Source organism: Canis lupus, chromosome 6 (assembly GCF_048164855.1).
Source record: "Canis lupus baileyi chromosome 6, mCanLup2.hap1, whole genome shotgun sequence".
In the NCBI taxonomy this organism is placed as follows: domain Eukaryota; kingdom Metazoa; phylum Chordata; class Mammalia; order Carnivora; family Canidae; genus Canis; species Canis lupus.
In genome coordinates, this window is record NC_132843.1 from 65,473,540 (window position 1) to 65,485,237 (window position 11,698).

At 42.4% G+C, this 11,698-nt stretch overlaps 1 protein-coding gene across 1 annotated transcript; it reads right to left on the reverse strand.

The window, feature by feature from the left end:
• Nucleotides 1-4,699: 4,699 nt before the first annotated feature.
• On the reverse strand, nt 4,700-8,163 carry LOC140636071 (interleukin-1 receptor-like 2). The gene is made up of 2 exons (XM_072831541.1): nt 8,155-8,163; nt 4,700-6,437 (listed from the first exon to the last, which is right to left on the reverse strand). The coding sequence occupies exons 1-2, from the start codon at nt 8,161-8,163 to the stop codon at nt 5,265-5,267; spliced, it is 1,182 nt and encodes a 393-aa protein (XP_072687642.1). The 3' UTR covers nt 4,700-5,264.
• Nucleotides 8,164-11,698: the final 3,535 nt, after the last annotated feature.

Sequence of the window (11,698 nt, forward strand, 5' to 3'; positions counted from 1 at the left end):
CTTCTCAACTGCCTTGTGATGGAGGAACCAACCAGGCAAGAAAAGGCATCCTACTCTTGGAGGTACCTGAGAGTGTCCCGGTTCCTAGAAAGCCCCGGGCCCCATCAGACAGCAAGCCCACACTGGGTCTGTCACCCATTTGCAGCTGCCACCTCAGAGCAATTTTCAGAATGTTGGGTCCCTCTCTGCTTGAGGCTATGAGGTGGTTATCTCTGGGCTGGAGTTCCAGGTTGGCCTGAGGCTGGCTTCTGGGTGTTTACTGCGCATGTGTGGGCGGGGCAGGTCAGGGTAGCCAAGTTGCTAAAGAGGGCAAGCCTCTGGAGAGGCTGGGTCCCTGGAGTAGGCTCTTGGGGTTACAAAGCAACTGCCTGGGGATCCCTGGGTGGCGCAGCGGTTTGGCGCCTGCCTTTGGCCCTGGAGACCCGGGATCGAATCCCACATCGGGCTTCCGGTGCATGGAGCCTGCTTCTCCCTCTGCCTATGTCTCTGCCTCTCTCTCTTTCTCTCTCTGTGACTATCATAAATAAATAAAAAAATTAAAAAAAAAAAAAAAAAAAAAACAACTGCCTGGTTACAAGTTTAACCTATCCAGGTGTTGCATATTCCAAGGCCAAGCTGGAGTCATGTGGACTGCCTTGCCAGGGCTGGATCATGTGGGCTGGCGGGGAATCCTAAATAAGAGACTCTTGGGAGCCCTGATTGCTGCAGAATCCTGGGCGCCCAGCACACAGTAAGTCCACATGGGCGTTGACTGTTGCCCATTTTAGCTGTCACCTCAGAGTGATGGGTGTGGGCTCCCTCCCTCCCTGATGATCTGCAGGTGGTAGGAGATGGGCCCTAGCTCCACAGGCCTGGAGGGCCTCTACTTCCTGAGGATGGCTGATGGGACACATCCTACACAGGTGTGACATGTGTTGCTCACAGAAACTGGAGACATGGAAGGCGGCAAGTACCAGGAGAGGCTGGCTGAGAAGGGCAGGTTATTGGAAGTACCAGGCATCTGCCTAATCTTAAGCCTTAACCTGCACAAATGGGCATATCCCCGCTGAAGGCAGAGCGGGAGGACCTGGACTGCTTTGCCATTATGGGCTGGGGAGGCCATCTGGTATATTCTTCAGTAACAGACATCTGGGAGACTTGCTTGCTGGAGAACCCAGGACTCCATCGGGCCTAGAGTCCAAATGGGGACTGACTGTTGCCAGTTTCAACCTGCTACCTCAGAAGGATTTTGGGTGGTGGGCTCTCTCCACCCTGAGGCCATTTAGGTGGTTGAGTGCTGGCCAACATGCACACAGGCCTAGAGTGCTCCTGCAGCCCAGGTCTGGCTGCCAGTGTGTGGACTGTGCTGGTCAGGCTAGCCAGGCATAAGGAGAGGGCAGTGTTGGGTGAGGCTGGGTCACAGTAGGGGGGCTATTAGGGTTACAAGACATTGGTCTAATGCATAGGGGCTACCTACCCATTGGTTAATAGTCATCCTTAAGGCAGAGCTAGGGGGGGTTTCAGCTACCTTGACAGTGAGGAGCCAGGCAGGCAGGGAAGGGGTATCCTCCATTTGGAGACACTTGAGAGTCCTGGTTCCTCGAGAGGCCCAGGATCCCATTGGTTACAAGTTCCCATGGGAACTATCACCCATTGGCAGCTGTTGGCTCAGATTGATTTTTGGAAGCCTCCATACCAGAGGCTGTACAGGTGATTGGGGCCTATCCAGAGTTTCACAGGCTCGGATGGCCAGGTCTGCCTCAGGCTGGTTTGTGAGCTGCATACGTGTGTGGCAGGGCCTCCCAGGTCAGGGAAGCCAGAAACCTGGGAGATGGCAAAGTGTCAGGAGTGGCTGGGTCACAGGAGTGGATGCTTAAGCTTACAAGGCATCTACCTAATTCCAAGCTGTTACTGCATAGTCATTCTGAAGGTAGAGCTAGAGGAATCTGGACCACCTTGCTCAGGGTAAGGTCCAGTAAGGGACACCTGGGGCCTTAATTTCTGCTGAAGTCTAGGTAACCAGCAGAAAGCCAGTCAGTCCCACGCTTGGACTATGACCAGTTTAAAGCTGCCACTTAAGAATGATTTTTTGGGGGCACCTGGGTGGCTTGGTGGTTGAGCATCTGCTTTTGACTCAGGTCGTGATCCTGGGGTCCTGGGATGGAGTCCTGCCTGGGGCTTCCTGCAGTGAGCCTGCTTCTCCCTCTGCCTATGTCTCTGCCTCTTTGTGTCTCTCATGAAGAAATAAAATCTTTAAAAAAAAAAAAAAAAGATGATTTTGGGGTTTGGGCTCTCTTTACACTGGAGGCTATTCTAGTGATTGACATTGCCCTGAACTCCATAGGCCAGGAGGACCCTGGCCAAACAAGTCTGGGTGACAGGGTGCATACTCTTCATGCGAGGGATGCACATGTCAAGGAAGCCAGGGACATGCCACTGGGCAATATTGGAGGATTCATGTCTCATGAATGGGTCTTTGGGGGTCCATGGCATCTACCTAATTTTAAGCCCTAATGTATACAAAGTCACTTATTTCCCCTGAAAGTAAAGCTGGAATCATCTGCACAGCCTTGCCCAAAGGGGGCCAGGTGCCCTGTCCTTCACTGAAACATCTGAGAGTTTTCAAAGGGTATCCTTCTCTGAAACACCTGAGCATCTTGATTTTTGGTAAGCCTGGGGCCCCATCAAGCAGCCAGTCCAAGGGGCAGGGTGGGGGGCTGACTCTTTCTAGTTTAAAGCTAAAGCCTCAGAAAGGTTTTCAGGGGTTGTGCACCCTCCACCCTGGAGGATATGCAGGTGGTTGAGGACCAGCCAGAGATGCCGAAGCCTGCAATCCTTTGGCTGCCCAAAGTTGGTTGATGGAGCGCATTCTGTGAATGCTTGTATTGGCATTTAGGGTGAGTAGGGACTTGTTAACAGGGAAGGTGTCTGAAGCAGCCTGATCACAGGAGATGGCTGTTGGGGGTATAAATCATCTGCATATTCAAAGCTCTAACCCACACAACTGTGCACAAACCCACAGAAGGCAAGGCTGGAGGAAACTGGATTGCCTTGCCACTGTCAAACTTTTTTGGGTAAATTTGAAGCTCTCATTGGCTTTATTAAATGATTTATGAATTGGGCAGCATCCCATCTAGCAAGCAGAGGGAAGCTCCACTGCGCATAAGACGAGAAAAGATTTTAAAGGCAGAGAGAAAGCATTTAAAAGAGAGAGAGAGAGATTTATTAGCAAGGAATGTATTGTTTAGGCAAGGTTGCTTTCCTAGAGGGGAGTAGAAGGGGTTTATCAGTAAGTTTCCTGGTGTTGACCAGGAAATCCCATGTTGACATTTCTGGGGGATTGAAACTGCAATTAGGTTCAGTCCTAAATCTTGGTTTACTGATCTAGTGCCTTAACATAAGTGATGTCATTTAGAGCCTATGGTTTTCTTTTTAATAATTCCCTCCATTTGATCAGAACCAGCTTAACTGAGAGATATGATAGAAATTTCAGGCATTAGTGCCACTCTCAGCCTCAGCTCTGCAGTTCTTGAGGTTTCTGTTGTTCCTTTGCATGGTATGCATGACTTTTTTTCTTAAACTCTGATACATACAAGTATGACTTGAGGTTTACTTTCTTTAATTTGGCCATCTTCCTTGTGCCTTTTTTGACATTCCAGTGTAAGGTTGATCATTTGCTTCGTGGTGAGTGGCTCTAAAAACCCATTTAAAGCTTTTGAAGGGTTATTATGATTTTTGTAACCATGATAACTCCCAATGTTTGGAGCACATTTTGGAGTCATGGTACCCAAACCAATCAAAATTAAACAAGTCCCAGTAAAACCCTCATGGAAGGAGTCACCCCTCGAAGCCAAGTGGCTTGTTTCGTGATCTGATGTCCCTGAGTTTTCACTTCCCCAGAAGTGTTCATGCAGGCATAGTAGGTGGTGCTGGCCACAGCACAGACACCTGCTTGCTCAGTTGGAAGGTAATCCAGAGCTGGCCTATTACCAGGAACAACTTTGGCCAATCTAAAGATCTTTGTTGAGCGGTTGTTGCTTTATTTATTTGTAGTTTCTGCAATAGTTTCAAGAATTAAGGAAAAGTCTTTGATTATAGCCTCATTTACATTTATCCCTAACCAGGGAGGTAGGAACTTGCCAAAAGGAATGAGCCCTGTGAAAGTCTCCTGCTAGGCCTTTTTAACTCAATAATGTAAATTCAGGGGAGTCAACCCCAGAGATGTCTTATTTTGCTTTTCTTCTACTTGAAATAATAGGTTTTATTAAATTCCAGAGGTTGCCCCCCCCCCCCCCCCGATTGTATGGGCCTGGGAGTTAAAGATGAGGGTGTTATCTTTTCAGGCCAGTGCCAGAGTAAAGGAAACAAAAAGAAGGGGAAGGGCTTTTTTTTTTTTTTTTTTTTTTTTGACCACAGCAGGCCACTTGTTAGGGCTTGATATCATCAACCACAGAACAAGAGACTTGGACTCTTATCTAAGCTCCTCAGGTCAGAGTCTTTGAAAGTCATAATGAGTTTACAGCTAATTTTTAGCATCAAAAATCCTTGGGCCTTGTTTGCTAAGCCATAAATTGACTTGTGATGAGGGGATGCCGAAAGATTAATTTGTTTCACATGGCCTAGAACTGCATCATGTCCAGGTGCTAACTGTGTCTCTCACATGTTGCTCAGAATCCTGGCGTTCATAGGCCAGCTGGAAAAACAAGTGAAATGTTACTTATTTTGATTTGACAGATAAAGTCTTTCAAGGAGGCCCAATGGGAAGGTAGTTAATGGGCAATCCCAGTGGGGCCACACTTGTATGACCTCTAAGTGACTTCCAGTATCAGTGTACTAAGATTGTGGTCATGAAAAAAGTGCTGTTCTCCCTGCCAACCCTCCCTAGGACCACACATTGCCTCCTGCCATCCCTTGGCTTCCCTATCTGGCCCCATGGGTGTCACACTGTGCACCAAACTTCTTGACATCTCAACTGCCACTCTATAATACTCCCTGTCCCATCCCCCAGGGGCTCACATGCTATATCTACTTTGTGTTCAGGGAGGGTTCCTCAGACCCCATAAGTGAATGAGGGCCTCTTGGAAAGGTGACATCATCCCCTAAAGGAGCTCCGATTAAAACGAGCAACAGACAGAGGCCCTGTTGCAACAAGTACACAATGGCAAGCTTCAAGTCGTCGGCCCAAATGCAATGCATCCTTGTCCAACCGTGAGCCACTCCATGCTGCCAACACCATCATGGGTAACCAACCCCACACCGGCCCCCCACTAGCCAGCCATGAGGTGTCAGGACGTGTGCTTCAGCAGCTGGGCAGAAGATGGTGGAAGCCTCTTGGGTGGCATGTGATACCTCACTTTTTTCCAGAACTTGGTCTTTGCACACTGTGACTGTTGGGTGATGTCCCCACTCCACTGGATGGCCCCGTGCTTCTGCTTGATGTACTGAATTGACTCCGGCATGGCTGTGTAGTCCTTGACTTTCTCCAGTTCAATCAGAATGACTTTCATCCCATCCTGGACGAGTGCGTTGTAGACTGCAATTTGTTCTTCTGACATGTTCTTTAACAAGTCAAAGCTCAGGGATTCGGGAACTAAGATGATGATCAGTCTCCTGCACAACTTGATATTTTCATCGATGACATTGGCCACAGCTTGTCCAGGAAACTCATCCCTGCCAAATATGAATAACTTATATCCACACTGCCTCTCCAGCACCTCGGGCAGGATCTTCAACACCAGCGTGTCCACATCATGGCTCTGGATTTCTCCTTGAGGCTTGGGGTATAAGACATAGGCATCATACAGCTTGCCATCTTCTTTGGTCCCAGGAGAATGGCAGGCACTCCGATACCAGAGTACAATGTCAATCTTAAAAATGTTGTAGATGTACGTGACAGACACCGCTGCACCTACCAAGGCGAGAAGCCCTCCTATCAAGTAGGCTCGAACATCTGGAGCTGGGAGTTTTAAGATAAAGTATGCTGCTGACACTCCAGCATGACAGATGAAAGGGTGGCCATAATCCTCCATTTTCACTTCCAAGAAGGTTATGTTCACTGTGTAAAAAATATGTTTCTGAAAAGGAATGTGGGATTCAGATCCTTCTCTGATCCGTTTGGATTCATTGTAGTAATCATCCACTAAGGTGTTATTGACTCTCCAGCATCGGAGATTTGCGTTATCCCTTGTGTCTGTGATGTTGCAGTCCACAGTAAGGGCGGAGCCAAGTTGTACTTCAATTGAATTGTTTTTCGGATAAATGATTTTAGGAATTCTTTCTGCATATCCATTTGTTTCTGTGATACGCACAGTGATGCTGTTTAAAACAGTGTAGTGTTTCCCTGTGTGTGTCAGTCGGGCTTGGCATGCATAGTTCCCTCCATCTTCTGCTGAAACACTGCTCCCCGAAAGCTTTATTCCCCAGCGAATAAAACGTCCTTCTTTAATCTCTTTACAGTCCTGCAAGAAGCCAGCTTCAGCCTACCTGGCGGAGGCCGGCGGGAGAAGAGGCGGGGAGCGGGAGCGCCGCGGGCCCGGCAGGTGGGCCGAGCTGCGCACCTTCGCCCGGAGAGGGAATTCACCCCCCGCCCCTTCCCCAAGGTCTCCCGGGCTGGCCCGGGGCGCCCCGCAGTCCCCGGGAAGGGCTTTAATGTTTAGCTAAAGTATGACACTTTGATTGGCTGTCTTGGGTAGAAACAGTCTACCTAAATATCAGCTACTTCTCTTCCTCATTAATTTGTTTAGAGGTCTCTAGTGTCTGTATGGGACCAAGTGGCAAGTGAAGTCTTTATTTGGCATGTGATACCCAAGGCTTAATACTTCCTAGTTTTGTAGCAGTGTCAGTGGTCAGGAGTACTTGGCAAGGTCCCTTCCAATAGGGCTGAAGAGCTATTTTTCTCTGTTGAAGTTTATAAAATATCTAATCACCAGGCTCTAAACTGGTGGCCAATTCAGTGGCCAACAGGATCCACTGAATTGGAACCTGGGAAGGTTTCTTTAATCTGTGGATGATGGGCTTGAACATAAGACATTAGAGATTTAAGTAGCTGGTTCTACTAGCATGGGACAATTCTAAGAAGTTTCTAAGGTTTTTGTTAAGGCTTGTATGATTTGCCCAGTGAAGTTGGTGCCTCAGTTTCTGGAGATTATATACCCTTGGGGTGCCTGGGTGGCTCAGTGGGTTATGCGTCTGACTTCAGCTCAGGTCATGATCCCGCAGTCCTGGGATGAAGTCCTATGTTGGGCTTCCTGCTTAGCAAGGAGTCTGCTTCTCCTTGTACTCCTCTGCCTGCTTCATGTACACACACACACACACACACACACACACACACACATTCTCTCAAATACATAAATAAAAATATTTTTGAAGATTTTATGTATTTATTTATGAGAGAGAGAGAGAGAGGCAGAGACACAGGCTGAGGGAGAAGCAGGCTCTGTGCAGGGAGCCTGATGTGGGACTCGATCCCGGGACTCCAGGATCACGCTCTGGGCCAAAGGCAGGTGCTCAACCACTGAGCCACTCAGGGATCCCCCATAAATAAAATCTTAAAAATAAAAAAAAGTACATATGCCCTAAGTGGATCTGACCAGTCAGACATTGTTTATAGAATGTTTTTGCAATTTTATAGAAGTTTTCCTACTAATGTATATTTATAATTTGAGACATCTTAAGTGAGCTTAAACAGGTGAAGGAGTATAAACACCAAACAGTGGGATTTGTTAGGGAGCTGGGAAGAACCAAGTGACTCTCTTTGCATAGTCCTGACTGTTCATTTAATTTATAGCCATTGTTTATGCACCTTAATTTCTCTAATTCAGGAGCACACTGTTGCTGTTTTATTAGGCTGGTAAAAGTCTGGCAGTGAGGGTCATTTTTTTTTTCTAGAAACAGAATGGATTATATCTACATGTACTACAATCTTTATAGATTCTGTTGTTGCTGTCTTTACAAGAAAACCAGTTTGATCACATATTAAATTTTCTTTTTAAAGATTTATTTTCTACAAACTTTTTACAACTTTCTTTTTTACTTTCTGATTTTGCTATCTATTTATTTATTTACTTATTTTTAGTGGCAAACCTCACCCTAGGACAAAGTTACAGTCTTTACCCTTAACCAAAAATGCATCTTCATTTCTTATACCTTCTGTTACTGAAAACACATCCTACTTACCTGGTACATGGAGATGTCTCCCTTATTAATTTTAGTAGCTTTAATTACATACATAATTTGGAATTTTTAACCATGAGAAGCCTTACCTCAGTAAAACTAAGTAGTAAACAATTGAGAACTGTTACACCAGTATTCTTTAGATTTATAAATATGTAAATATATTTTACAATTTCTAGAAACACATGCTTCTTCATAGTACAATCTTTCAAAAAGCACAAAACATGTTTACTAATAGACCCAAATTTATTTGTAACAGAAGCTAAAAGTAGATGAACCCATGTTTAGTAATTAATGTTTAGTAGTTTATCTTATGTGGAAATACTCTAGATATTTAATGAATTTAACTCAGCACTTTATTTAACAAAACTTTGTTTCAGGTTACCAAAAAAATTTGGGGAAACTGTTTTTGAGTACATATTCCATAAAATATAATAGTTGAAAAAAATGTATCCATCAACTCTTGTTTTAGTTATGTCTAAATCATTTGCTCTCAATAATTATGTTTCAATTACCCACGAAAATTTTATGAGACATCAGACAATGTCAGCCATTATTCCAAGCTATTATTTTGTTGTTGTTGTTGTTGACAAATCTTATAAGAGGTAACATACTTGGCTAGTAATCTCAAGAATAAAAGTTTCATATTTAATACTGATAAATCTAAAGATATGTTTATTTTAATTAAGTCAACGACATTAAATTAGCCTTAATATCAAATATTTTCCCAGGTCATGTAAACTTGAAAAAAATTTGTAACTATTCAGTTTTCCTAACAGCATTTATTGAAGAGACTCTCTTTTTTTTTTCCTAATTGTATAGTCTTGCCTCCTTTGTCGTTGATTAATTAGCCATGTAAGTGTGTATTTATTCCGGGCTCTACTATTACACTGATTTATTTTTTTTAACTTTTATTTATTTGAGAGAGAAAGAGAGAGAGAGAGCAAGCACAAGTGGCGTAGGGGCAGAGGGACAAGCAGACTCCCTGCTGAGTGGGAAACCCAATGCAGGGGCTCCATCCCAGGACCCTGAGATCATGACCTAAGCTGAAGTCAGACCCATAACTGACTGAGCCACCCAGGCCCCCTCCATTGATCTATGTTTTGATTTTTATGCAAGTACCACACTGTTTTGATTACTATAGCTTTGTAGTATGTCTTGAAATCTGGGTTGTGATACTTCTAGCTTTGTTCTACTTTCCAAGATTGCTTTGGCTGTTTGTGGTCTTTTGTGCTTCCATACAAATTTTAGGTTGGTTTTTTCTAGCAATGTGAAAAATAGATTGTATCTTGATAGGAATTGCACACTATACTGCTTTGTGTAGTATGGCCCTTCTAACAATGTTAATTCTAATCCATGAGCAGGGTGTCTTTCCATTTATGTCATCTTCAGTTTCTTTCATCAGTGTTTTACAATTTTCAGAGTACAGATCTTTCACCTACTTGGTTAACTTTATTCCTAGGTGTATTATTCATTTTGATACTATTATAAATGAAATTGCTTTCTTAATTTCTCTTTCTGGTATTTTGTTTAGTCTATAGGATCACAACATATTTCTTCATATTAATTTTATATCCTGCAACTTCACTAAATTCATTTATCACTTCTAATAGTTTTTGGTGGAGTCTTAAGGGTTTTCCATTTATAGTATCATGTCATATGCAAATAGTGATAGTTTTAATACCTCACAATTTGGATGCCTTTTATTTATTTATTTTGTCTTGTTATTGTGGCTAGGACTTCCAGTACTATGTTGAATAAAAGTGAAGAAAGTGGCTCTTCTTATCTTGTTTCTGGTTTTAGAGAGAAAGCTCTAAGTTTGTCACCACTGAATATAATGTCAGCTGTGTGTTTGTCATATATAGCCTCTATTATGTTGAAGCATGTTCCCTCTAAACTCTTTTGTGGAAAGTTTTTATCATAAATGGATGTTGAATTATGTCAAATGCTTTTTCTGCATCTCTTAAGATCTTATGATTTTTATCTTTCCTTTTGTTAATGTGTGCATCACACTGATTGATTTGTTCATATTGAACCATCCTTGCATCTATAGAATAAATCTCCCACTTGATCATGGTGAATGAGCCTTTTAATGTTGAATGAAGTTTGCTGAGGAGTTTTGCATCTATGTTTCTCAAAGATATTGAGCTATAGGTTTTTGTTTGTTTGTTTTTGTACTGACTTTGCTTTAGATATCAGGGAAATACTAGGCCCATAGGGTATATGTGGAAGTTTTTCTTCCTCTTCTGTTTTTTGGAATAGTTTGAAGAGAATAAGTATTAACTCTTTTTTAAATATTTGGTAGAATTTATCTGGTCCTGGCCTTTTGTTTTTTGGGAGTTTTTTGATTACAGATTCAATTTTGTTACTAATAATTGGTCTGTTGAGGTTTTCTATTCCGGATTCACTTTTGGAAGAGTGTACATTTCTAGGAACTCTTCTATTTCTTCTATATTGTCCATTTGTTGGCATATAATTTTTGATTGTAGTATGTTATAATACTTTGTATTTCTGTAGTGAAAGTTGTTATTTCTCCTCTTTTATTCCTTATGTTATTTATTTGGGTCCTCTCTTTTGTTTTCTTGATGAGTCTGGATAAAGTTGTTTTTTTTTTTTAAATTTTATTTATTTTTAAGTAATCTTTGTACCCAAAATGGGGCTTGAACACACAGCCCTGAGATCAAGAGTTGCATGCTCTTCTGACTGAGTCAGCCAGGTGCCCCAAGTCTGCCTAAAGTTTTATCAATTTTGTTTATCTTTCTAAAGAACTACCTCTTGGTTTCCTTGTTTTTAATTTTTTGTCTTTATTTCATATATTTCTACTCTGGCCTTTATTTCCTCCCTTCTACCAGCTTCAGGTTTTGTTCTTCTTTTTTCAAGTTCTTTTAGGTATAAGGTTAGATTGTTTATTTGAGATTTTTCTTGTTTTTTTTTTTTTTTTTGTTTTGTTTTTTAAGGTAGGCCTATATCACTATAAACTTCCCTCTTAAAACTGCTTTTGCTGCATCTCAAAGATTTTGGATCATTGTGTTTCCATTTTTATTTGTCTTCATGATTTTTTAAAAATTTCCTTTTTGATTTTTTGGTTGACTCATTTGTTGCTTAGTAGCATGTGGTTTCATCTCCATGCATTCATGTTTTATTCCTTCTTTTCTTGATTCCTAATTTCATACTGTTGTAGCCAGAGAAGATGTATGATACGATCTTACTCTTCCTAAATTTATCAAGACTTGTTTTGTACTTAACATGTGATCTATCCTAGAGAATGTTTTAGTTGTGCTTGAAAAGAACGTGTGTTCTGCTGTTTGGATGGAACTTTCTGTACATATCTGTTAAGTCCCTCTGGTCTAATGTATCATTCAAAGACACCGTTTACTTGTTGATTTTCTGCCTGGAGATCTATCCATTAATGTAAATAGGTAATAAAGAAAACCTTTATTATTACTCACTAATAAAAGTCTCCTACTATTACTGTGCTACTGTCAATTTCTCCCTTTATATCAGTTAATATTTGCTTTATGCATTTAGGTGCTCCAATGTTGAATTT